At 42.7% G+C, this 27,339-nt stretch overlaps 2 protein-coding genes across 6 annotated transcripts in view; one reads left to right on the plus strand and one right to left on the minus strand.

Annotated features, from left to right (window-relative positions):
* LOC132895636 (uncharacterized) overlaps nt 1-5,590 on the plus strand; it is a 29,720-nt gene extending 24,130 nt beyond the window's left edge. Inside the window, exons 5-6 of one of the 3 annotated variants that reach the window (XM_060936418.1) lie at nt 3,990-4,036; nt 4,705-4,792. In XM_060936418.1, coding sequence (XP_060792401.1) covers nt 3,990-4,023 — 34 coding nt within the window. In that variant the 3' untranslated portion in view covers nt 4,024-4,036; nt 4,705-4,792. Of the gene's footprint in view, nt 1-3,989; nt 4,037-4,704 lie in introns of all 3 variants that reach the window. The other 2 variants (XM_060936419.1, XM_060936417.1) reach the window with 2 other exon arrangements.
* Nucleotides 5,591-13,177: 7,587 nt separating this feature from the next.
* Nucleotides 13,178-27,339, minus strand: part of plrdgb (PITP-less RdgB-like protein) — a 169,669-nt gene continuing 155,507 nt past the window's right edge. For all 3 annotated transcript variants that reach the window (XM_060936422.1, XM_060936421.1, XM_060936420.1), the window contains 5 exons: nt 25,179-25,327; nt 24,914-25,063; nt 17,707-17,890; nt 16,246-16,374; nt 13,178-16,166 (listed from right to left, as the gene is read on the minus strand). In XM_060936422.1, the coding sequence (XP_060792405.1) occupies nt 15,828-16,166; nt 16,246-16,374; nt 17,707-17,890; nt 24,914-25,063; nt 25,179-25,327 (951 nt within the window). In that variant the 3' untranslated portion in view covers nt 13,178-15,827. The remainder of the gene's footprint in view (nt 16,167-16,245; nt 16,375-17,706; nt 17,891-24,913; nt 25,064-25,178; nt 25,328-27,339) is intronic.

A 27,339-nucleotide genomic window follows, 5' to 3' on the forward strand; every position in this document is an offset into this window, starting at 1 on the left:
TGAAAAGCACAAATGCGCACACATGCCTGAAGCAAGCCAATCAGAATCGCCATTACAAATTGGGAAGAAAAAAAAACATGGGGATCATGGGGAGGCGAGGATGCTGGTTAATACAGTGAGGCAAAAAAGTATTTAGTCAGTCACCAATTGTGCAAGTTCTCCCACTTAAAAAGATGAGAGAGGCCTGTAATTTTCATCATAGGTACACTTCAACTATGAGAGACAGAATGAGAAAAAAATCCAGAAAATCACATTGTCTGATTTTTTTTTTTTAAAGAATTTATTTGCAAATTATGGTGGAAAATAAGTATTTGGTCAATAACAAAAGTTCATCTCAATACTTTGTTATATACCCTTTGTTGGCAATGACAGAGGTCAAATGTTTTCTGTAAGTCTTCACAAGGTTTTCACACACTGTTGCTGGTATTTTGGCCCATTCCTCCATGCAGATCTCCTCTAGAGCAGTGATGTTTTGGGGCTGTCGCTGGGCAACACGGACTTTCAACTCCCTCCAAAGATTTTCTATGGGGTTGAGATCTGGAGACTGGCTAGGCCACTCCAGGACCTTGAAATGCTTCTTACGAAGCCACTCCGTCGTTGCCCGGGCAGTGTGTTTGGGATCATTGTCATGCTGAAAGACCCAGCCACGTTTCATCAATGCCCTTGCTGATGGAAGGAGGTTTTCACTCAAAATCTCACGATACATGGCCCCATTCATTCTTTCCTTTACACGGATCAGTCGTCCTGGTCCCTTTGCAGAAAAACAGCCCCAAAGCATGATGTTTCCACCCCCATGCTTCACAGTAGGTATGGTGTTCTTTGGATGCAACTCAGCATTCTTTCTCCTCCAAACACGACAAGTTGAGTTTTTACCAAAAAGTTCTATTTTGGTTTCATCTGACCATATGACATTCTCCCAATCCTCTTCTGGATCATCCAAATGCTCTTTAGCAAACTTCGGACGGGCCTGAACATGTACTGGCTTAAGCAGGGGGACACGTCTGGCACTGCAGGATTTGAGTCCCTGGCGGCGTAGTGTGTTACTTATGGTAGCCTTTGTTACTTTGGTCCCAGCTCTCTGCAGGTCATTCACTAGGTCCCCCCGTGTGGTTCTGGGATTTTTGCTCACAGTCCTTGTGATCATTTTGACCCCACGGGGTGAGATCTTGCATGGAGCCCCAGATCAAGGGAGATTATCAGTGGTCTTGTATGTCTTCCATTTTCTAATAATTGCTCCCACAGTTGATTTTCTTCACACCAAGCTGCTTACCTATTGCAGATTCAGTCTTCCCAGCCTGGTGCAGGTCTACAATTTTGTTTCTGGTGTCCTTTGACAGCTCTTTGGTCTTGGTCATAGTGGAGTTTGGAGTCTGACTGTTTGTTTGAGGTTGTGGACAGGTGTCTTTTATACTGATAACGAGTTCAAACAGGTGCCATTAATACAGGTAACGAGTGGAGGACAGAGGAGCCTCTTAAAGAAGTTGTTACAGGTCTGTGAGAGCCAGAAATCTTGCTTGTTTGTAGGTGACCAAATACTTATTTTACCGAGGAATTTACCAATTAATTCATTAAAAATCCTGCAATGTGATTTCCTGGATTCTTTCCCCCCATTCTGTCTCTCATAGTTGAAGTGTACCTATGATGAAAATTACAGGCGCCTCTCATCTTTTTAAGTGGGGGAACTTGCACAATTGGTGGCTGACTAAATACTTTTTTGCCCCACTGTATGCCTTGTTTTTTGTAATGTACTCGCTCGAAAATCATTTGTGCTTGAAGCTGACCATAGGTGTGCCCAAATGGGCCTAACATAGGGCTGCACGATTATGGAAAAAATGATAATCTCGATTATCTTGATCAAAATTGTAATCACGATTATTAATCACGATTATTCTTGATGTTAGGGAAATCACTTAAATTTTATTTCACTATATTCAAACAAACAATATGAACAGCTTTCAGTGCAGAATGAAATTTAAAAGAGAAATTCTGATTTCCAAATGACAAATAAAAGAAATTTATCCAAGAAATTACCAAAGGATGAAGGAACTGAAAACTCAATTGCAACAATTACATAGCATTATACTGAGGCCTACAAGTTTTTAGCTAGAAAGACCAGCCTATCAACATGCTCTGGCTTTAAACATGAGCGAAGGCAGGTCACAGCATTGCCTCCAGTGCTAAATAGTCTGTTGTTCCGACATGGTTAGCTTTTCTCTCTCACCTCAATCTGTTACCTACTCTCACACTATCACCCCTTGAAGATACCGCTGCACTGAAGCTCTGCGCACTTGGCTGGCTTGCTTATTTAGGAGGAGTAATGAAACCTTGCATGCGTCAGTTCGCCCCCTAATGGTTTGGCGGAGTACTGGTCAAAGTGCTTGATCAGATATGCAGCAGAGCTCGCATTTTAAATGGAAATAAATCGTGATTTTCATTTAATTTAATCGTGGCAGCCAAAATCCCGATTTTTGATTAAATTCGATTAATTGTACAGCCCTAGCCTAACATGCTAAAATATTTCTGCCCGACCATCTTGGTCGGGCAAATCGGGCATTTGGGTAATGCCTGGTGTTGAGGCTTGTAATGTTGGGAGTGATTGATAAATCTGTGCAAGTTATTCTAGAGAAGTGCTTCTGCGAAATTTTAAATGTAAAGAAAAGGGGTCTGAAAATCATTGGGAAACTGAGTAGTCAGAAAATCTCTCGTACTCCTTCTTATATTGTGCTGTCAGAGTCTCTTTCTGTTGATTTTGTTTGACGCCCCCCCCAAAAAAAAATCACCAAGTCTACGTCATACATCCTGTTTTGGTGTCCAGTCCATTTCCTGTCTGGGTGGCTCTTTTCCCACCAACGGCTGTCTGCTCTCACTTCTCCTACAAAACACTCTTCCTGCCAGAGATTTAGCATGAGAGAATGAACCATGGCTGCTCTGGGGTGCGTTAGAGGGCCTACATGGGTATGCGAACTGGACTGATAAGCTGCTGTACACGGATTTATTTAACTGGTTTGATGGATAAGTTTACATGTTCTAGTGGCCTCTTAATCCACTGCTGGTGCAGCATTAACGTGTGTAAGAGATTTGGAAAGTGCTGTAGTGTATCAGTGTGGACAGAGTCTAATGTCCTATTATTTGGGAGTGCTGTGTACCCCACCCCTCTGAATTCCTCACATAACTCTCATCCTGCCAAGATTTTCAAACTCAAAGTGCCTTTTCATTCAGGGAAGCTGGGTGAAACGGTTACAGAGCGTCTGCTGTTCTCCACTTTTCCACACTGACTTCACATGAATTCGTGAGGGTTTGTGTACGAGATCATCGAAGACAAAACGTCCAAACTGTTCCAGGAAGTAACATCTCTTCATTCAATTCCAGAACAATATTTTAGTTATTCCACGAAATCAAGTCGTGCATGAGCTGATGGCCCCAATAAGCCATGTATGACAAGACAGAGTGGAATAACTTGAATTCACTGGATTTTGAGGAGCTTTTTTTTTTTCGCAAATTCGACAAACTAAAAACTTTCTAACATCCAAAGTCATTTATGCTTGGAATGTAAACAAACTGGTGAAATGACAGTAGCAATTTGTGAAAAAATTGGGGTTTTTTTCCCGGGGGAGGAGTCAAATCTGATTAAGGGATTGGTTTCAAAGCCTCAGCTTTTTGTGTGTGGGGTTTTTATTTTTCTTCCGTTCACTTGTACACGTGTGACTTTCAAGCTGCAGATTTATACATCCGAGTCTGTAACCCTGAGGTATCTCGGAAGATCTTGATGGGAAAGCAGGCTGTGTAGCAGCTTGGAAATGACCAAACAATAAATGCAAAAGAATAGCTTGACCTCCTGAAATCTGGTTCTTCTGCCCCCTCAGGCTGCCATCAGTCATTCGAAATCTTTGTTTTGTGTTCGTGCATTTTCACTGAAAGGCCTTGAATTTTTTTTTTTTTTTTTTTTGGTTTGTGAAACTGTAGGCTAACCTGTCTTTTCATTTTGACAGCAGCAAACTCAAGTACTCCAATATAACGGAGTAAAGTTTTACCGAAGGTAAAATAATTTTACAAACTGGTCTTAAAATTGGTGTCTTTTGACCTGCATGGAGGCTGTACAATACATGTACTATCTGGCTAAAAGTTTGTGGACACCTGATAACATCCTAGTTGATTTCCAGATGTATTCACCCTTTTGCCTTCCACTAGATTTTGGGGCGTGGTTGTGGGGATTTGTTTGAGGTCAGCATTCCAGTTCATCCTAAAGGTGTTCAGAAGGGTCTGGAGATCAGGACTTTGAGATCTAACAGTCCAACCTTGGCCTACCATGTCTTCATGGAGCTCACTTTCTGCACAAGGGCATTGGAACTGGTTTTGGCCTCTTGGTTCCAGTGAAGAAAAGTTATAGCCATCCTATACAACCATGTGATTTCTGACTTTGGGACAAGAGTTTGAAGAAGGCCCACATGTGGAGGTGATGGTCAGGTGTCCACATACTTTTGGTCACATGGTGTGGCTTCATTTGCTGTCTGGAAAACTTTTCCCCCAAACTAATAATTGTGCCTAAAATGTCTGCTGCACTTTTTTTAAAGCATTTTATATATTTTAATACTATTTGATTAAGTTGCATGCGCTTAAACGGCCTGTTTTTTGTAACCATTGCCTTTCATGCACTACGGTTAACTCCGAGATCCTGAAGCTCATTCCTTCGGTATGTCTCTGCAGGACTGAGGCCATGGAGCATTACAGAACAGTGATGGCTCAGACCTACAGCTCCAACCTGAGCAGCGTGACGGGGAAATTAAACAGATCCTTCATCCGCCAGCAGAGTCGACGAATCCGTCACAGGGTGGGCAGCTGGACCGATGGTGCGCTCTCAAACCTCCGCAAAACCACATTAAGATAAAGCTACCGTTCTCTTTTTATTATGGTGTGTGTGTGTGTCTCTCTACATGTTTCTCACCATTAGTCACGATTTCTCATTGTTTTTGTTTCTTTTAATGAGTGTATCCTAAAGGATGGAATGCAGATTAAGGTACGTTGTTACCTGACAAATTATCATGCAGTTACGATTTAAAGGTCACGGCTGTTGATGTAAGAAAGCCATCAAAATGTTACCATTAAAAAAAAAAGGTATTATTATTATTATCATCATTTTTTTTTTATTATGTCTTTGGTGCAATGACAACTAACAGTTGAAGGTATTCAGACAATAATCCTGTTCTCACTTTTAAAACTAACACTATAATTAATGTAGCAAAACAAATATGTTTACTAACTGTAACTAGTTTTCTAGTCCTGTTTTTATTATTCACTATATTTTAGACTCCACCTTTTTACTGAGGTGTCTGGAGGATCCAAGTCATCATTTTTTTTTTTTTTTTTTTTTTTAGTGCGCACACAAGCTGTACTGTAACTTAACAACATGGTCCATATAAGGGAGAAAATGATGCACAGGCATTGAGAGTGCAATCAGTGAGCTTCAAAATGACTTTTTTGTTAAAAAGCAAAAAATTATTTTGATTGGATTTATGCGCTTTTTTTCTCGATACTAAGCATGCTTTCAGAAATGTTTACCTTTTGTACCTTAATAAAAAAAAGTATAATTTTATTCTCTGCAGTGTGGTGTGGTTTTTTTTTTTTTTTTTTTGGAATAGTGAGACTTAATGTTATCCACACCAGACAATACAATGATGTGACTTGAGTGAAAGAGGGGGAAAAAATTTTTTTTTTTTTGGTCCCTGCTGGTGGCTGCATATAACGAGGAACGAGCCGTCTGCCACCTTCAAACGTATCGCCATTGGACACTGAACATCCTTTCTTGCGTAGATCAATACAAGTGCGTGTGTTCAGCTCTGATGGAAAATAAAATGGATATTAATCGCAAGATTTTGCTCAATATTGACCAAAAGCATGACGGTTCTTTGTAGCAGGAGTACAGCGATAACCATGTGATCATTTCTTGGTTATAAAACGACCAAATGTACATGTACTGATGGTAAATCATGACTAGCTCTTAACTCTACAGACTCGATTTTGAAAACCAAGTGTCTACTAATGGAGAATGTTAAAGCCTGGATCTGAAATAGACCTGGTTAGAATTGGGTCATAAATTTACACAAAATGCCTCGGAATGTGGGATGGGATGGGATGGGGGGGGATCTATATAGTTTCCAAAGTTATTTCACTTGTGAACATGCAAGTATTCACCCCTGTTGGTGTGAAACCCTTAAATTAATTCTCGTGCAACCAGAAGTCGTATTAATTGAAGACTTTATTTTAAACAAATACAGTACACCGTCTTACTTCAATATTTAAGTTATTCCATGAAATCGAGTCGTACATGAGCTGATGGCTGACGAGGAGCATAGCACAGAGTTGGCTATAAGCCATGTACGATGAGTGAGTGGAATAACTTTTTTTTTTTTCTATCTGCATTCCCTGGATTTTGAGAAACTGAGCATTTTTATTTTTTGCAAATTTGATGATACAAAACTTCTGACAGTCATTTCCGCTTGGCTGGACTCCTTTAAAACCCATCAATGGCTGCACAAATTGACTCATTTATTGGTAGAAAGTGCTGTCGTGCAAAGGTATAGAATAGCTTTAGACCTTTTATTTAATTCTTCCTTGGACAGTTCAGTTCTGTAATTTTCAAACTTCTTTGAGCTTTTGAACCAGTCTAAAAAAAATTCAATAAATTTTAATGCTTAAAGATGCCGAATGTAAACAAACGGCAAAATGACAGGAGCAATTTGTGAAAAATGTGATAATTCTTGAAAAAAGATGCATTCTTACAATCAAATACTTTTATTCCATATTTTGTTGCCTTTTGGGGGGTATGGGGTTTTGAGTAGTTTTTATTTCGTCCTCAGTTGGTACAGCAACGCACTCCGCCATTTTGTTTTTCTCTACTCACGGTATATGAGCTGATATATCCTAGTAGTACAGTAGCTAATCAGAGCATGCGATTCTCATATCCAGTGAATATGAAGAGTAAAATGAGATTTAATGTACATTATATATACGGTATATGATACATAATCCCAGCTAAAAACAAACAAAGTTTGCTGATCATGGCAGGTGCCCTGATGTGCGATATTGCTAAGAATGGGGTTGTCTGGGCGTGGAATCGGATATCTGCTTGTGACGTTGCTTGCACACTAGTACGTCGTTTCCCTTAACACAGCCATCGACTCAAATTTTTTGTAACTTTTTTTTTTTTAGTTTTGCTGTGCAACTGTAAATGTTCCTGAACAAAAACAATTCAAGTGAATGTTTGAACCAGGATCTGAGCCTGAGGAGGAAGAAACAAACCGTGAAGGTGATTCCAGCGATACTGCAATGAAATGTAGACATTTCACAGCTTGTTCCTTCAAAGTAATATCCTTTACAGGACCGAGGATGGTTTAAAAATAAATAATTCCCTTTGCGATGTTCAGGCTTATTTTTAGATCCAAATGCTTAACACTTGGGCAGCTTCAGGGTTGTTGACAAGTTTAAAAGTGATGTATCAGGGTTTGCTAGAAAATCTGAAGTAGCTGGCCAAAAATAAATAAATAAATTGAGTGGCTACTGCTAATGGGCTAATGCTAGGAGGGTCTGGAGGCATGCCCCTCCCCCAGAAAATTTTGAAATTTACATACCTTTTGGTGCATTCTCAGTTCATAAATTACTAACCCTTTCCTTGCAAAATACAGTATGTGTGAAATTTCCCACCGTGTGTGTGCTTGGCTTTCTCAGTTCCCCTCTGTAGTACGCTGCCTGGCTCTGTAACATAACCACATACACTACGGCATGGTCAAGCTCAGCCAATCGGCGTGTGAGACTTGATCAACAGATATGCTTTCGGTCATGACCCAAATCGAAGACAATTTCATGGTGAAATAATTGGATTTGCAGCAAATTATGGGCAGCGGAGGTAATATAAGTTGCTTGAACATTTGAAGTGCAAGGGTTTTTTTTGTTTGTTTTTTCTCCCCTTCTGGGATCGAGTAGCCAGCGCAGACCGTCTGTGTAGGTGGAGAAAACCACTGGTGCTTGTGGACATCTCTGGATGTATCTACTAGAGCTCATCCTCGGTAAGTCATACCGTATATGGTGTGTAAAGGCCTCTGCATGCTCTTGCGACAAGGCTTTCGCAGATAGCTTTTCGCAGACAGTTGTAATTTATTGTTGAGCGGGGGAATAGGCGTGCGCGACGTTATTCACCGGCACAACGCAAGGGGGCGCGAAGTCGCTAGGAGTAGTTGGTGGGTGTGGTTAGTGGAGTGTTTATCCTCCAGTTACTTATAATGACTAGAACTTTTTTTTTTTATAATGACTAGAACTGGAGTCGTATAGATGTACGTACTTCCTCAATCAACCGCTCTTCGTGCTGCTCCATCTTCGCTCGTGTTTTTAAAAATGCCGGTCGTGAAAACAAAACAAACCGGGAAAGTAGGGAAGCGGAAGTGCGTGTACAGCGGGTAGAGTGGACCAATCAGAGCCCTCTTGTCTGCGAGGCTTCTGCGGTGGTCACAATTTTTGGGAGGTGCGCGCAGAGCGTCTGCGGAGGTGGGGGGGCTACGCAGACACTGTCTGCGACGCTATCTGCGAGGACTGGGTTGTCAGCATAAATTGGCCTTTAGTGACGTCACAATCTCAGATTCTCTTGCGTAGTTTGTACTCTGAGTGCGATATTTGAACCTCGGGAAAAAGTAACTTCAAAAGGAAGCTTTATTTTAAAAGAAAAGCAATCTGTACATAGTGTACGGTTACAAATATGAGCAAGTGAATGAATAATCAATCAGTCTTGATTGGATATGTTGGTATAAAGGAACTTATTTTTTGGGTTTTGTTTGGTCCATTTCAGTTTCAGGTTGCAACGTTTTTATTTATTTAATATATTTTTTTTAACAGAACATAGCACATATTGACAAACATTTATCACAGTCATTAATGTAGAGTATGTCAATACAGAGCATGGGAGGCATTCAGGTCTAGCAGTACAGGAGTCAGTCTTTTCCTCTTATGTAGGACAGTAGAGGGTCCCAGATCTTATGATGGTATTTCATTTTGTCCATGTTGTGATACCTGATCTTCTCCAGGCTCAACACATTCCCCATTTCCCTTAGCCACATTTCGTAGCTTGGTGCAAAGTCACTTTTCCACATCTGCAGGATCATTTTCTTCGCCACAACCATCCCTAAAGAGACAGCTTGAGCCTCAAATATGTTAGCCAAAAGAAGAGCCCCTGTCCCTCCCAAGATGGCAACCAGTGGGTCTGGTTTAAATGTCTTCTTAAAGGCTTTAGAAAAGCATTGGAAATATCAGACCAGTAAGATGACAGCTTAATACAAGACCAAAGAGTATGGGCAAGTGTTCCATCAGTAATTTTACATCTGTTACAAAGTGGTGATGTTAATGGGTCAAACTTATGGATTTTGGTCTTACAGTAATACAGACGATGCAATGTCTTGAATTGTATCAGGTTATGTCTGACATTAACTGAGCAATCCAGGTTGCAACGTTTTAAGAGGAGGGGAGGGGAATACTTGAGCACTCTTATTGTCAAGGAAGTAGTGTCCAACACACGGGAAAAGGAGGCCTGGAAGACTTCCCCTCACCTATGTGGATGTGCTGAAAAGAGACACTGGTCTACAAGCTGATGGCATGGGGAAGGCTACGCAGGACAGGAGCTTCTGGGCTGCTAAGATGGTTCGGGTTGCAGAGGAGGACTGGCACCCGACATAAGTTAATTTTTTGAAGCCGTGAGGTGTAAAAATGGTGAATTTCTCCTCATACCATGTCTTTGGAAAGCCTGCGAGATTCACGCACTTGCCCCCGTGTCTGCTTTTTAAAAAAAAAAAAACCTTAGACCTTTTACGTCACATAATCTTTATTAAAGATTGGATCGTTACATTGTTAATGTTCAATTTCTCACAGTTTTTTCACTTTTACAAAAGATGCCATATTCGAATAACACTCATCTCAATTCTATACAATTATATACAATATCTTACAGGACACACGTACAGCTTTCTCTCAGTACTACTGTTTACTACGACTTGGTACCAACGGCACGTAACAGACACGTCACTTGGCTGTATTACATGCTGTAGCTGTGTGTATAGCCGCATATACTGATATATATCGAATACATAATCATACACTCCATAATGCTGGGTTTTTTGTAAGGGATTTGAGTGAAAGGCAGACGCGCACGCAGGCAACTCGGAACGCTCAGATCTGAACAAAGGACCGTGTTGAAAACGCGGCTGAGAACGGACGGCAAGGCCACCGAATACTCGGAACAAACGCAGGTCTGTCACTGCTGCATTGCTATAAATAGAGCTGGTTCAGATGCTTACGCACACCTTCACAAAAGACCACAACAGCAGCTAGCGGAGAACATGAACTCCACATGGATAACGAGAGCTTCAGGCACAGCTCGCAATCTGTACTCGCAAATAAAGTATCCTGCTCCGTGTTCTTGCCCTCAAGGTTCTTGGCCTGCCCGTGTTGATCACGACGCTTCTCACGTTTCAATGATCAGATGCATCGATTTTACTGAAACGTAGGGCTGATGACCGGGTGAGAGATCGCCCTCGGCCGAATCAAATGTTCCTTTTCTTTGGCATGTTGTATTACAAATCAAATAGGCAGAAATTTGATTCTTCTGGTGCCTTTATTTATTTTTATTTTTCTCTTCTGTGTTTCAGGACAAGGTCATGAGATGGTAAATGAGAACATATCATCTCTAGCCGCTTTATCCTTCTACAGGGTCGCAGGCAAGCTGGAGCCTATCCCAGCTGACTACGGGCGAAAGGCGGGGTACACCCTGGACATGTCGCCAGGTCATCACAGGGCTGACACATAGACACAGACAACCATTCACACTCACATTCACACCTACGCTCAATTTAGAGTCACCAGTTAACCTAACCTGCATGTCTTTGGACTGTGGGGGAAACCGGAGCACCCGGAGGAAACCCACGTGGACACGGGGAGAACATGCAAACTCCACACAGAAAGGCCCTTGCCGGCCCCGGGGCTCGAACCCGGACCTTCTTGCTGTGAGGCGACAGCGCTAACCACTACACCACCGTGCCGCCCTAAATGAGAACATGATTACTCATTTTACTATCAGTTCTGATCAGCTGAAACTTTGTACAACGGGCAAGGAGAAAGATTAGTCAGTACAGAATTCCGAACTGCCCGCTGTCGCATGTGGATGTGCTGAAGACTGCACTTAACACGTCTAAGACTCACTGTTTCTTCTGTGGATGACGTCACTTGGATACTGTTGGACTTAAAAACTAAGACCAAAGCAGGGCGAGACCGAGTCAAGACCAGAACCGGACCAGTGTGTGTGTGTGTGTGTGTGGGGGGGGGGGGGGGGGGGGGGGGGGGGGGTGACATCTGCTAACAGGAATGAAAATTTCGAATTCGCAATGAATCATGTTATTACTTCGCCTGCGACAGAGGTATTGTAATCGGTGTGGTTTGTTTGTCTGTCTGTTAACAATCTAGTGTCTAGATGGTTGCACTAATTGACTTAAAATTTTCAGGGTAGGTGGGCGATGGTCCGTAGATTTACCTGATTTCTTTTTTTTTTTATTCGGGGGTAATCAGGTCAAGGTCACCGGAAAGGTCAAATTTTTTTTTTGTGATAATTTTCTTCAAATTCAAAAGTTTGACTTCAAACCAAAATGTGCATCTTTCAATTCTGCTTCCAATCATATGTTGCATGATGGGGTAGCTTGGACAGTCTCCATAGCGGTTGGGGTTAAAGGTCGGGGGGGGGGTTAAGGTCATCGGTCAAAATAACGTTTTCTGTTACAACTCAAAAAGGGTTGCAGATAGACAGATGTTTACTATTAAGAGCATATAGGAACTCCCATATGGTCTGTCTTTTGGCACTATGATATTTGACCTTGAGTGATTTTGAAAGGTCAAACCTCAAGGTCACGGATTTTCAGAGGGCTGTAACTTACAGTTGATGGTAGACAGATATTTACCATTATCAACTTATAGGAAGTACCATATGGGCTTTCATTTGGCACCACGATCTATGACCTTGAAAGGTCAAACTCAAGGTCATGGGTTTTCAAAGGGCTATAACCTGACACCTGATGATTGAGAAATATTGCCATTATCAACATATAGGTATGAAATAAGTGCTGCTGGGCGAGGTTTGTTTTGCCTGGCAACACTTGTTGGTTGCATTTGAAGCAGGAAATTTTACATCCAATCACAGTAACGATGTTCATAAATGAATCGGATAATACACAGACAATTTAATGAAATCCCCCCCCACAATTGTGGCCTTGCTCGGTATTGAAATAAAATCCTAAGTCCTTTATGTCCGAGACCGAGAAAAGACAGAGTAAAGATGCACTAGATTCCGTGACGAGACCGAAACCTTCAAAAAGTGGTCTTGAGACTGGTCTGGAGTACTAGGGTTCCTGCTGGTGCTCGTGACTGATGGTGACAGTGACACATGTATTTGTCATCTTTATAATTATCATACGCCATGTTTTATAGAAATCCCTCCGATTGCCGAAATCCAACCCCAGTGGAGAGATGGTGGGGAGCCAGAGTGTAAACAATGACCAAATTAGCACCAAGCTTTTGACCAATTGCTTTGTTAAATACAGAAGATTTTGAGAATTTTGAACGAGAAAGATGCGTTCAACACCTGAAAGGAATGTGTATGTATAATAATATTAATAATAATAATATTGGCTGGCTGAGGTGGCTCGGGCATCTTTTTCGGATGCCTCCTGGACGCCTCCCTGGGGAGGTGTTCCAGGCATGTCCCCCTGGGAGGAGGCCCCGGGGAAGACCCAGGACACGCTGGAGGGACTATGTCTCTCGGCTGGCCTGGAAACGCCAGTGTTCTTCCCGAGGAGCTGGCCGAGGTGTCTGGGGAAAGGGAAGTTTGGGCTTCCATGCTTAGACTGCTGCCTCTGCGACCCAGTCCCGGATAAAGCGGAAGAAGACGAGACAAGACGAGGGTTTTTTTCGTGGTATATCAGATATATTTCATTCAGCTACTCGTCTTCGACTCATTCAGTATCATGCTAGCTGAATGGAATACATCTGATACACCACGAAAAAAAGCCAGCCAATATTTAAATGTGTCACTCGGATCCGTGATGTATTTCATATGAAAAATGCGAGTTTTTCAACACGAGAAGACAAACTTCATATCTTCAAGCCAACGTGTGATTTATTTTTTTTCTTTATATTGTATCGACACATTCACAAACAAAGTGCCCAAATTTATCAAAAGAAAATTTATCATCAATTTCCTCACAGGTGACGTATAGAGCTTTATGTCACGGTTTTGGTTCTCCATGTCCCGGATGGCGCTCGTATGAAAAATAAACACGAGTGGTGTATTTCTCAGTAAAACACTCGTATAGATAAGCTTACTGTTCTTGTTTTGAAGCCAGCATTCTCAAAACATACACAGTACCAATCAAAAGTTTGGACACGCCTACTAATTCAGCATTTTTTCTTTATTTTTATGAATTAAAAGTCACTTCATGTTTTAAAGTAACGATTGATGCCGTTTCTCTTTACTTACTTGATCATTTCTTGACATAATACTGTATGGATTACTCCAGTTGTGGTGTTGAATAGGGCTATTTACTGTATTTTTATTATTTACTGTTTGCTCTCAACGCATTAAGGCGGCAAGAAACTCGTCCACTAATTGACTTTCGACGAAGCACAGCTGTTAATCGAAAAGCATTCCAGGTGACTCCCTCATGAAGCTGGTTTAAGATAACGCCAATAGTGTACAAAGCGTCATCAAACATACACTCCCTGGCCACTTTAATAGGAACTTGTTCTTCACAGAAGTGGAAGCCAGTGTGTTTTTCTGTTGCATGCTGAGATGTTTTTCTGCTCACCACGGCTCTAAAGAGTGATATGAGTCACTATTTCCTTCCTGAACCAATCTGGCCATTTTCTGATCTCCAGAGTAATCCTGTGACGTCATGATGACGAGAAGTTAAACGCTGATGACACACCAAATTTTGGTGAAATTTTTTTCTGTTTTTTCTCAATTTTTTTTTTTTTTTTTTAACTTCAAGATTAGCTCAGATATTATCACTCGAGTCACTTCTTTAATCGTCTAATGTGAAGTTTATAACTGATGTCAGATTTGGTAATGGACATGAAAGTGTAGGTGTCATTATTTCTGTTTGTTTATCTTATTCATTATATAAAATAAAGACGTTTGTATGATGTTTTGTCTTAAATTTGGGTCTATATATATATATATATATATATATATATATATATATTTATTTTCTTATACTCGTTGCTGGCCACTTTAATAGGAACTTGTTCTTGATTCTGAGACTCCTGTTCTTTGCAGGAGTGGAACCCAATGTGGTCTTCTGTTTTCTGTTGCATGCTGAGATGCTTTTCTGCTCACCACGGTTGTAAAGAGTGACTCTATGAGTTACTATATCCTTCCTGGCAAAAAAGCTCAAATCTGTCCAATTTCCTCTGGGCTCTCTTATCAACAAGGCGTTTGTTTCCATCCACAGAACCGTCGCTCGCTCACTCGATGGATGTTTTTTGTTTTTCGCACCATTCTATCTGTGTAAATTCTACAGACTGTTGTGTGTGAAAACCCCAGGAAGGAGATCAGCCGTTTCTGAAATACTCAAACCAACACCCATACCACAGTGAAAGAAAGTCACACTTTGAGATCAGATCACAATGTTTCCCATTCTGATGTTTGAACATTGAGAACACAAACTGAAGCTCTTGATTTGTATCTGCGTGATTTGATGCATCGTGCTGCTGTCAAGTGATTGGCTGATTAGAGAACTGCATCAAACAGAACAGTGGATGGGTGGGTGTTCTTAATAAAGTGGCCATTGAGTATTTTATTTTTAACACTTTTTTTCTTTACCACATAATTCCATATATAATGCTGTTTTTTTTTTTTTTTTACTTTGCCTTCTGACGTAGCACAGAAAATAAGCCGAGTGCACCATAATGGCTGCTGAGAGAAAACAAGCCAAACTACCCCAAATGAAGGCACCATTATCCCACCGTGTGGTCAACAATGCCTCGAGAAACCCTGTGACGCTGGGCAGAATGAAAAGAGACAAAACAGCCAATCATTGCCCTCAGTCGGAACAGAGCTCACAATGAAAGTGAGAGGCTCTTTCTGAAGTCCTTCTGGCTTTATGGTGCTGATTGGCTTATTCAGGATCCGTATTCTAGCGGAGCAACAGGGTGACGCAGAGCAGCTCAAGTGCGTCAGCACAAACCAAACGGGAGCTCGCTTGGTAAATGAGTCTCTCAGCAGGTCAGCAGTAATAAATGGTAGCCTGCTGCCCTGCACTGAGCACCATGTTACTGTTTGTCTTCTTCAAAACATCACTGAAAGGGAAAAAAAAAAAACCCAAAAGATTTAAAGAACGACAGCGGCTTCCACGGCTGTCTCCGTGAAACTGATGTGGCAGGCTCGTAGCCCGAGATGCTAATGACATTTGGTCTTTCAGTCTGCACAAAATTCTGAATGTCAAATGTTGGATCAAAGATCGCAAAACTTCTCACCAAAAAAAAAATTATTCATTTTACCACAATCACGTCCCATGTCACTTTTTCCGTCCCACCAAGCGATCATATTACATTACATTAAATGGTATTAATCAGACGCTCTTATCCAGAGCGACATACAGCATACCCAGAGCAGCCTGGGGAGCAGGTGCCTTGCTCAAGGGCACTTCAGCCATTCCTGCTGGTCTAGGGAATCAACCCGGCCACCTTTTGGTCCCAAAGCTGCTTCTCTAACCATTAGGCCATGGCTTCCCCCTTAGGCCATATTCCCCTCACAGTACAGCAGTAAACCCTCCTGTTTCCGGATCCTGATCATCAAGTTCAATGCGGATCTCAGGGCCATCCCTGTGGCTCTCGGGCTGGCTCTGAGCGCGCTCTGGTTTCGGCGTGGACGACGAGGATGAAGGTGGAGACGCCTGCTGCATGGACATGGCTCGGCGCAGCAGCGGCGTGCGCTTACATGTCAAGAAATCGGGCGACGGAGACAGGAAATCAGGTTTGGGCGAGAGGCCAAAGGAACCCTGGCGCAGGATCATGCGGTTCTTCTTGGGACGTGAGCCGTGCTCGAATTCCAGGGCAGAGAGATGAGCAGCGTAACCCTCACTCAGGAACTGAGGATGAGAAAGAAAAAGACCTTGAAAGAAAGAAGTGCATGAAGGAGAGATTTTTAAATGATTTGATTAGTTATACCTGGCACTGGTGCTGGTGTTTCTTGGACGGTCTTCCCACGATGTAGATCTGTGAGGACTCCAGGCCCAGAGCGCTGTACACGGACATGTCCTTCATAGAGCCGTACGCGGCGCTGATCTTAATGTGACACTACAACATGCAAATCAAACATGTGCGAGTGTGCTTTGTAACGGTTATTCCACAAAATCGAGTCCTACGTGAGCTGATAGCCGACGAGGCGCGTAGCACTGAGATTGAGTGGAATAACGGTTTTATTCTATCCACATTCACTGGATTTTGAGAAACGGAGCATTTTTATTTTGATTTTTTGCAAATTCGATAAAAACTTTATAAAAAACGTCCAACAAAATCATTTCCGCTTAGAATGTAAACAAACCGGTGAAATGACCGGAGCAATTTGTGAAAAATGAGATAATTCTTGAAAAAAAAGATACGTTCTTACCATTAAATACTTTTTATTCCATATTTTGTTGGGTTTTTTTTTTTATTTTTTGGGGCGTTCTTCTTTAGGGTTTTTTTTAGCATTTGGCAAACCACTCTAAAAGGTGCAATTGGGCTGGAGTGTGGAACAGGAGATCTTGGGGGGAGGACGGAAAGAGGAGAGAATATATTCTTTTTGCTATTTCTGTTTCTGGGCGGCATGGTGGTGTAGTGGTTAGCGCTGTCGCCTCACAGCAAGAAGGTCCTGGGTTCGAGCCCCGGTGCCGGCGAGGGCCTTTCTGTGTGGAGTTTGCATGTTCTCCCCGTGTCCGCGTGGGTTTCCTCCGGGTGCTCCGGTTTCCCCCACAGTCCAAAGACGTGCAGGTTAGGTTAACTGGTGACTCTAAATTGAGCGTAGGTGTGAATGTGAGTGTGAATGTGTCTATGTGTCAGCCCTGTGATGACCTGGCGACTTGTCCAGGGTGTACCCCGCCTTTCGCCCGTAGTCAGCTGGGATAGGCTCCAGCTTGCCTGCGACCCTGTAGAAGGATAAAGCGGCTAGAGATAATGAGATGAGATGAGATGAGATTTCTGTTTCTTTTAAATACTTAAGTTTTCAGGTTTTGTTTTTGAGTAGTTTTTATTTCCTCCTCGGCTGATTCAGCAACACGCTCTGCCACTTTGTTTTTCTTTACTCACGGTATATGAGCTGATAGCCTAGTAGTAGAATAGCCAATCAGAGCGTGCGGTTGCTCATATCCAGTGAATGTGGATAGAATTATAAAAGGATATACTCTGTGAAAGTCACCAAATGCATAACTCCAGCAGACTTTAGTTCAGCATAAACAATTTAAATGCTTGACTTTGATCTGACACATGAAAGTAAGTATGAGGAGAAATGTGTGAGCGAAGCCTTTTCAAAACAAGCTTGTCATTAATTAAACAGAAGGTGGTTAAAGCTGTTCTGTGCGACAAAGATACCGGCTGTTAAATTGGAAAATTATCCTTAATGGAAATCACTTTGAATTTTTGGTGTGTTACCTCTTTGATGAGGCTCCTGAGAAAGATGGTTTTCTGGCGCAGGGGGTCGTGGACGAGCCCCTCTGAGAAAAACACCATGCCCTTTGGGAAGTTGTGCTGCGAGAGCCACGACACCACCCTCTGCTTCTGCATATCGGGACGACCGGTGATGTAGATGATCAGGTACCCGAGGTCCTGCCAGTGCCTGCAAACGCAACACCAACAACATGCTGGATGATGACCAATCAAACGCTCATCCTGAACTGTAACTGAATGAGATGAAAATTTCAGTACAATACTACAGCTTGGCTTGGCTTTTCCATTTATGGTCGTATAAATTACTTCATGCATCCAAACACAAACATCACACTGTTTGTACATAATACTAACTCTAAGCATTAAAAAGTCAAACTCCCTCCTGTGCCACGACCTCGTCTTCTCAGGTAGTCTCTTGTCCCAGTACTACCCAGCTTCTTGAGGCACATGGGTACGGCACCAGTCTCCATTTCTATAGCCCTCGGCCTCACCTATTACCAGTGGTTGCGTTAGACTTTTTCATTGTCCATCATTTTAACGGACAGGGTCGTAAAAATTCCGTCATTGTCCATTATTATCTGTCATTTTATTTTAACTTTTAAATGACAATGTATATAGGCTATAAATGCTATATATTTAATAACTTGTGTTTTCATGGACTCTTTCATTTAAAAATTAATTCACAGAACAAGCTTGTATTCATCTCATCTCATCTCATTATCTCTAGCCGCTTTATCCTTCTACAGGGTCGCAGGCAAGCTGGAGCCTATCCCAGCTGACTATGGGCGAAAGGCGGGGTGCACCCTGGACAAGTCGCCAGGTCAAGCTTGTATTATTTAATAATTTATTTATGTATTTATGATGCAAAAAGATGAACAGAGATTCTGACGTTCGGTCTTGTGAACCCATTTTCCCTCCGCTAAAAACATTGCGGCTGTTGTGCCTTAACAGGCATATGAACAATGTTATTTTACAACGTAGCAAGACAATTGCAGTTAAAATATGAACAGTCCACTACAACGATTTAAGTGACAATCTAATTTGACCTGTTTGCGTGAGCTCAAACCTTCCTTCTGGCCCGCATGGATTTAAATTGGGAGCTCGCTTGTGCATAATCAAAGTCGTCAATGGAGACTGCTGCCGAGGCAATTGTCATTAAATTTTGCATCTTTGCCTCGGACAGACGACTTCTCACTGACGTTTTAATTTTATTCTGAAGGCTGAACCCGCGCTCTGCTGCGACACTGGAGACTGGAATAACCAGCGCCACTTCAGCCAAAGTTCTGAAGTCGGGAAACATTTCTCCCAGAGAAGGGATCAGAAGCCGGCAAGAACCTCTGAAAGTTGGATTTCCCGACCCTGCTAGTATTCTCTTCATAGGGAGGAAATCCTGCAGCATGCGGTCTTTCTGCACCAGTGGTGCAGCTGCACCCCGCGGTGACCCGTAGTGGGCTGACACGGAAGGTCTTAAAAAAACGAAGTTATGTTTAAATGTTAGTTTGTCTACCCGTGCTCTCATTAAAATGATAGTTTAGCAGATATTCAAGCAGTGATGTTCCTAAGCTTCCTAAGCTTGCTGGGGAAGAATACAATAAATCGACATTTGTTTCATTTTAAAAACAAGAAAACAACTAGCCTAAATTAGCGCTATTGCATTAAGACGTACAGGCAGGGAAACGACACAAACAACCCAATGCATCTTTTTTTTAATAGCAAAAATGACGTGTCTTCTGCAGAGAAGGGAAACATTAATCCATCTCACTGTGCTAGTGGTTAGAAAAGTCAGAGCGCGGTCAGGAGCGCGATGGGGGGGAACAGCCTTGCGCAGTGGCTACAGTGTATACATGAGTAGCCTATGCACTGAACATCAAGACTGCCGCAACGTCGGCTCAGATTGAAAGTGACGGCAGTGAAGACTATGCATACTGTATGTAAGAAAACTCTGCCACAACTTGCCAATCATTTCAATTGTGTGTTTCATTACGTTTTATTATTGTTATTATTAGGCTATTATTGTTATTGGTAATGGTAACGGTAAACATCCGTCAAAATGACCGACGGCCTTCAGATTTTTCCGTCATAGCTAAAAGAAATCTGTCAATGACGGACAATTGTCGGTTAACGCGACCTACGCCTATTACATACGGTAGATAGGGTTACAGTGGGAGGCTAGTCCTCTGGTAACTGTGAGAGTTTGACTCCCTACTCACATCTGTATTGCAGCGTGCCTTGCCAGATAGCACCATTTTTATGATGGTCTTTGGTATGACTCGACCGTGAGTAGAACTCATGACCACCTGGTCAAGAGGCGGACACGCTAACCACTAGGCCAGCTCACGACTCTAAGCATTACTTCAAGGTAAATAGCTACAAGTCGTCCTCCATGACAGCAAACCTTTGGACTGGACAAACTGGGGCATTTGTTACCCATGAACATCATGTTCCAGATCAGGATCTGACATACGTTTCTCTTTCGCTTGTATACCAGGATTAGAGATGAAAGTGGAGCAAAGACAAAAATCCTGAACTTTTGAAAGTCAAACTAAGATGGGGGGCAATGTCCCCCGAAAAAATTTTAATAACACGCAAAACCCCGCATTCTAGTGCATTTTAGTACTTATTTTCACTAAAACAAGTTATAACTTTTAAGCCTTTTCTTTCATGTAAATTAATGATTAACACGTCAAAAATATCAAATTTAATTCCCCTAGTTAATGAGTAATTTTCAGGAGTGCATTTAGAAAACGCGGTGATTTTCCTGCTACGCAGTTCATTACTTTGAAAAAAAAATCAGACAGTTGAAGGTAAACTCAGCAAAATCCCAAAACAGTTCTGTTAAAAAGTAAAGGTCTGTTAGAGTTTCTAAAGCTTTCAGGTTTCAATGTTGGGGACATTGAGCCTCGTTTATCAATCTTTTAGCAGAGTTGTGCGTTTGCAGAAGCGAAAGTGAACTAAACATTTCCAATTCAGATTTATGCGAGTTGAAGCCAATTGTTTACATTAGTTCGTATTGTCTGTAAATTTAAACACACCTGTAACATGGGCAAGGGGTTGCTCGATTGGCAGTAGGTGCCTTTAATGGGTGCGGTGTAGCGTAGTGGGCGTGGTTGTAATTAAGATCAGGTGCCCTGGCAATTGGCATGACACCTTAAGAGTAGCAGCATTTCCCACTCGTGTCATTTTTTGGGGCTTTGTCTGCCTGTCGTCGTGCTTTACCTCTGTCTGGTTTGTTTGCTTTGTCTGCCTGTCGTCGTGCTTCACCTCTGTCTGGTTTGTTTGCCTTGCCTGCCTGTCGTGGTGCCCCATCTCCGTTTGGTCGGTTTGCCTCCTTATGAGCTGGCCTCTTGCTCACTGGCCTAGTGTTTTGCATCTCTTTGGAGAGAAATCCACGTTAGTGATTTGCTGTAATCCTTCGTGCTGCCGTAATCCTGTGGCGTGTTGTGCTCTGCTTGTGTTCAGAGAACGTAAGTGCCGGTTTTCTTTCTTTTTAACGCGTCGAGCGTTTATATACATTACATTCATGCGGCATTGTAGCGTGAACATTGGTGATTGGCTGAGGACCGCAAAACCTAGTGCATCAACTTTGCTGTGAAGGCGACCGACTAACCCCTGATTCTACGTTGTGGCTGACATTCATACAGGTAGTGTAGGTTTTAACATCTTACCCCGTTCAGACTGCCTCTGTGACCAAAGTATGTAAAATGACAGCCGTGTGAACCTGATTTTGGTATATTATAACCATGTTTCCTTGCAGGTGGAGCACTCTACGCCACCCCAGCCACTGTTTTTCCTGTGCCCCATTTTTAGTTTAAAGTGTGTGTCCGTGTGTCGGTGTGAGAGGTCGGCTCACGGTGCGTATTTGGCAGTCGCTACCGGTGGGCTGGGTGTTTGCATGCTTGTGTGTATGGTGTGTATGTGTGTGCGGTGTGTAAGTTGTGGGTTATTTGGGTTAGTGTTGAAGGGTAACAATTTTTGGTTTTGGCCACTTTGTGTTTTCGTTGCTTCACTGGTTTGTTTAAATTTATTTTCTTTTTTCTTTGTGTGGCCATTGGCATGCAGTGTAACCACAGTCAGTGATTTGTGCATTTTTGTATTGTTTTTTTGTCTGCTGAACTGTTTGAAACATTAAGATCTGTCCATTCTGATTGTTGTTGCCCTCAAGGTGTGTAGCCCAAGGACTGAATGTTTGTGTGTGTGTGTGTGTGTGTGTGTTTTATTTATATTTTTATTGGAAAAAATAAATTGTTTATTTTAATACAACAGTCTCTCTCTCTTTCATTGTTCCCTTCATTGGGATCCCCTGCTTGTGGGTTTGGTTAACGTTCAGATTTAATAGTAAACTGTACTGGTTGGCACTCCCCCTGGGGGTTACACACCAATGAATACCAAATTTCTCATGTAAATCAGGGGCGTAGCTAGGATTTTTCAGGGTGTGTGTGTGTGTCACACACTGACTGGCAGCCTGAGTGCATTATGTAACAAAAAATAAATTACCATTGCTAGTTTTAGGTAGCTTAGAAACCGGCTCTTCCATTATTGCTGTTTCTTCCACGTTTTCTTGATGTTGTGTTCTAGAAACGGCACTAAAACTTAGCTTCGAAGTCAACTTTGATGGAAAAAAATATATAATAAATTGCTTACCTCTCTTCATGTCGAAAGAAGGAGGAAAGTTTTGCTTGTTTTGACATGGCGAATTATTAACACAAGAGGAAATATTTGTAATTCGCAACTAAAAAGACTGCAGCTACACTGGCAGCTTGAACATGCTTTCTAGTGCGATTGTGTTGCGCTTGTGCAGAACGGTGTCAGTCGTGCGCGCCTTAGCACGTGCACCTGAAGGCGTGCCTTGGATGCGCGCGCCTAATGAGCTCCGGCACGTGCGCCGTTAACAAAGAACACCTGTCTTTAAATCAATGAACTGTGTTTGGGCTATTTAAGGACCGCGCCCATGCAAGGACGATGCGAAGTATTACGCCGCATCTAGGAATGCGAAAAATCCGAAAAATAAATTTCTCCATTCAGGAAACCGGAGATTTTCAAGAGTTTTGTCAAATATCCAGATTTCCGGGTAAATCCGGAAGACTTTCATCTATACAGGATAGTGTAGTTTGCATGTTCTCCCCGTGTCTGCGTGGGTTTCCTATGGATGCTCCAGTTTCGCCCACAGTCCAAAGACATGCGGTTAGGTTAACTGGCTAGTCTAAATTGTTCATAGGTGTGAATGTGTATGTGAATGGCTGCAGGATGCAACCTGCAGAGGGTCCCATCGTCTCCACTCTCCTGTGTTGCCATGGAACAAGATCCTCCCAGGCCAAGCAGTGTGGATCAGCATCATGAACTGATCACCACTCCAAACAAAGCCTTAGCGAAAGGCTACAAGGTCATGGACCCTGCGACTTGATCTTGGAAAGGATACTCGACCTCGAGCTACGCCAAGGACGATGACCAGGATAACTTCAGTGTTATTTGTTAAGCATAAATGGTCCCACTCTCCGTGTCCACTGAGCTTCAGATTCCTGTTCCTGGTTGACTCCAACCTCATGTGGTCTTTTGCTCTTGTACTGCATTTACCTCAAGGTTTGACATATTGTGCATTCTGAGATGCTTTTCCATTTAGCACAGTTGTAAAGAGTGATTATTTGAGTTTGAACCAATCTGGCCATTCTCCTCTGACCTCTCTCATCAGCAAAGTCTTTCCACCAATAGAACTGCTGCTCACTGGATGTGGATGCTTTTTGTCCCGTTCTGTGTAAACTCTAGAAACTGTTGTGCATGAAAATTCCAGATCATCAGCCATTTCTCAAACTGGTACCAACCAGAGGGGAACCGTCGGGGCCTTCTAGGCATTCGGAGAAGGCCCAAACATATCAGCATTTCAAATGTTATATTTAATTTCTGGGGTGGCACGGTGATGTAGTGGTTAGCATTGTCACCTCACAGCAAGAAGGTTCTGGGTTCGAGTCCAGCAGCCGATGAGGGCCTTTCTGTGCGGAGTTTGCATGTTCTCCCCGTGTCTGCGTGGGTTTCCTCCGGGTGCTCCGGTTTCCCCCACAGTCCAAAGACATGCAGGTTAGGTTAACTGGTGATTCTAAATTAACTGTAGGTGTGAATGCTTGTTTGTCTCTATGTGTCGCCCCTGCGATGACCTTTGCGACTTGTCTAGGGTGTACCCTGCCTTTCACCCATAGTCAGCTGGGATAGGCTCCAGCTTGCCTGCAACCCTGTACAGGATAAGCGGCTACAGATGATGGATGGATGGATGGATATTTAATTAATTTTTCATAATTTCATTCTAATTATTCTCTTCTAATTTGTCCTCATTTTCTATCAAATATACTTCAGAAATGAAAGGGTTACTGTCCTGAAAACATTAAAATTGAGTTATCCAATGAGATTTTTTTGTTTGTTGTCTCTAGGCTGAGAAGCGTTTAGAACTGCTTACTCATTGGTTCAGACTTCATTCCCGGAACAGAAGGCCATGGCGGTGTATGTTTATGTAGGAAGTGACAGATGAATTAACCAATCAGATTTTAAATTATAGTAGGAGGGACCAAAAATTTATCATCCTCGGCCTTCTCGAAGGCCAGTGTGAGCTTAACTGTGAGTCGGCGCCATCAGCACAGCAGTGAAGCCACCTTCCAGCCAGTGTAGCGTTTGTCAGTAATGTTAGCGAATGCTAATAAAAGCAGTCAAGCCAGTGCTATCTAGCGAGGGTAAGTAGCACAAGCTAACAACCGAGAAACTAAGATTTCTGTCTCTGGACTCTTCTTCCACGCCACTCGCTACAGTATTTTTCACTCAGACTTAAGTATTCATTTCCCTCTGTAACTTACTGAGTTACTTTTAAAATCAACATTGACAGCTACACACAATGGAGTGACCTGGCAGCCTGCCGCTAATCCCTCGCAAAATCTTTTACCCTGTTGTTTTTTTGGTGGTGTGTCTGGCCAAGTTTTGGCTGAGCTCAAGTCCCATTAAAGTTAAAAGTAACAGTTTGCCAGTGGTACCAACAATCATCCAGTGTTCAACGTCCTCTTCTGACCTCCAAGCATGATGGATGCACTATACTGCCACTAGATGATTGGCTGTTTGGATGAAAATTGCATGAATAAATACGTGAAAAGGTTATTTCTGTGCCTCCTTCAGTCCAGTTGGCACTAGGGTAATAAAAACCCTGTACATGCACACTCACCGAACCACATCTACAGCTCCAGGACGGACTTTAGGGTCGCTACCCATGAGTGAGACGCTGGCAGCAAAGGAGCCATCGATGCTGAACACCACACACTCCATTCCTCGCGGCAGCACAGTGAGGAACGCCTCTGCACTGGTCTGGTCACCTCTGGAAAAACATCAAGAGGCAATGGCAATGTCATTCCTAACATGACAAATTGACAATTTAAAAAAACAACAACATTCATTTCTTTTGTAATTTTTTTTGATGACTGATCACTCACTTGACCACCATTTTGATGGGGTAAACACCAACCGAGAGTCTCTTGTTTGCAGGAATGGTGTAGGTGACACGACCACTGCTGGAGGTTAACTCAGTGTCGAACAGCACCCAGCGCCCTGATCCAGGCTGGGTCGCCAAAAACACGTCCACCTGACCAAAAAGAGTCAGTGTTTCTTTCATGATTTGATTGGTATATTCAGCAAATCAAAGTCTTGCTGCACGCTAGCTGTTTTGCGTGTCTTGCAGTGTCATAATAGTTTTTAAAAATGTTAGCCAATAAAAATATGTTTGAGATATATGCAAATTCATAATGTTTCATTTTATTAGACTGTTTGAAAAAATATGTGTATGAAGACAATTTGTAGATATTTGTACACATTACCTCCACCAAGGAGGTTTTGGTTTTTGGATGCAGTTTGTTTGTCTGACTATAAACAGGATCGCGTAAAACCTACAGAGCAGATTTCCATGAAACTTGGTGGAAAGGTGTAGCGTTGGCTGAGGAAGAACCTATAACGTTTTGGAGTGGATCTGAATCATGGGGTGGATCCATGAATTTAGTTTCTCTTTCGCTAACATTGTGAGATACGGTGTTTAGCCTTGACGAAAGTCTGCGCTCTCTAAGTGCGCTTCTAAGTTCAAGGCTGGGAAAGCCATGACCTAAAGGTTAGAGAAGCAGCTATGGGACCAAATGGTTGCTGGTTCGATTCCCTGGATCAGCAGGAACGGCTGAAATGACCTTGAGCAAGGCACTTAACCCCCAACTGCTCTCCAGGCTGCTCTGGGTATGTTGTATAATATTGTGCAAAAGTCTTGGCACCAACCCCCCCCCCTTTTTTTTTCTTTCATACAAACTTTGTTATAGATTTCTATTTGATGTCTGCAAACATTCGTTTTCCAGCACAAAATTAAACGTTACAAGAAAAAAAAGTTTGTATCTGAGCAGCATATTACATAAGAGAGCACTTTTCAGATTACAAAAGAAAACATAATGAAGACTACTGGGTTTTGGTGCAAAATAAAGAAGCGAGTGTGACAGTTAAAGTGTCCAGAAGAACTGAGGCTTGTTCTGCAAGGTGCTCAGTAAAACCTACAGCTCATTTCTTTATAAAACTCAAGGAACTTTATTTACATTGCAATATTTGCAACGAGTTGTATTTGGCGGGTGGCTCTGTTCTGGGACCATCCTGCCCTTCCACGTGCCTACATGGAAAGACTAAAGCAGGGAGAGCCGCAACAAAGCCCCCCATAGGGTACAGAACAGAGCGGGCGTCAATGACAACAGAGATGACGCTGACTAAGGTCAGGAGAACATACTTCCCTGCCCTTCCATGTGCCAGCATGGAACGGCGGCAGGAGTGGAAATGGCATGGATTAAGTGACCTCGCAGCCCTTCCACATGCCTACGTGGAAAGCCTTGAGGCAGGGAGAGCACCTCTCTGCCCTTCCGTGTGCCTACATAGAACGGCTAAAGCAGGGAAGGCAGCAGTAGTGGAAATGGCATGGATTAGGGATCTTAGCCTCTTTGACAAGGGCCAAATGCAATGGTTATACGACTTGGTCAACAAAGTCCTTCCCATGCCATGTGGCGCACAGGGTGGCGCCGATCTCTGTTTCCATAGCCCTCGGCCTCTAGCCTATTACATAGCTAGAGTTACAGTGGGGGGGGCTAGTCCTCTGGTAACCATGAGAGTTTGACTCCCCACTCGCATCTATATTGCAGCGTGCCTTGCCAGATAGCAGTCGGTACCATTTTTATGATGGTCTTTGGTATGACCCGACCGTGAATAGAGTTCCCGATCTCCCGATCGAAAGACAGACACACCAACCGCTAGGCCACTCGCCAGTCAACACATCTCCAAAATTGTAGGTCACTGGGGGTGTTCCTGGTATGCAGTGATAGATGATAGTCAGAAAGTGGTCCAAGGAAGGTTAAATCAGTGAACCACAGAAGAGCCCCTGTAGCACAACTTGCTGAAAAAGTTAATGCTGGCGATGATAGAAAGGTGTTAGAACACACAGCGCATCACAGCTTGCTTTGTACAGGCTGAGTAGCTGCAGACTGATCAGGGTGCTCATGCTGACTCCTGCCTGCCAAGGAAAGTGCCTACAATAGGCAGGTGAGCATCAGAACTGTACCATGGAGCAATGGAAGAAGGTGG

This window comes from Neoarius graeffei, chromosome 12 (genome assembly GCF_027579695.1).
Source record: "Neoarius graeffei isolate fNeoGra1 chromosome 12, fNeoGra1.pri, whole genome shotgun sequence".
Taxonomy (NCBI): domain Eukaryota; kingdom Metazoa; phylum Chordata; class Actinopteri; order Siluriformes; family Ariidae; genus Neoarius; species Neoarius graeffei.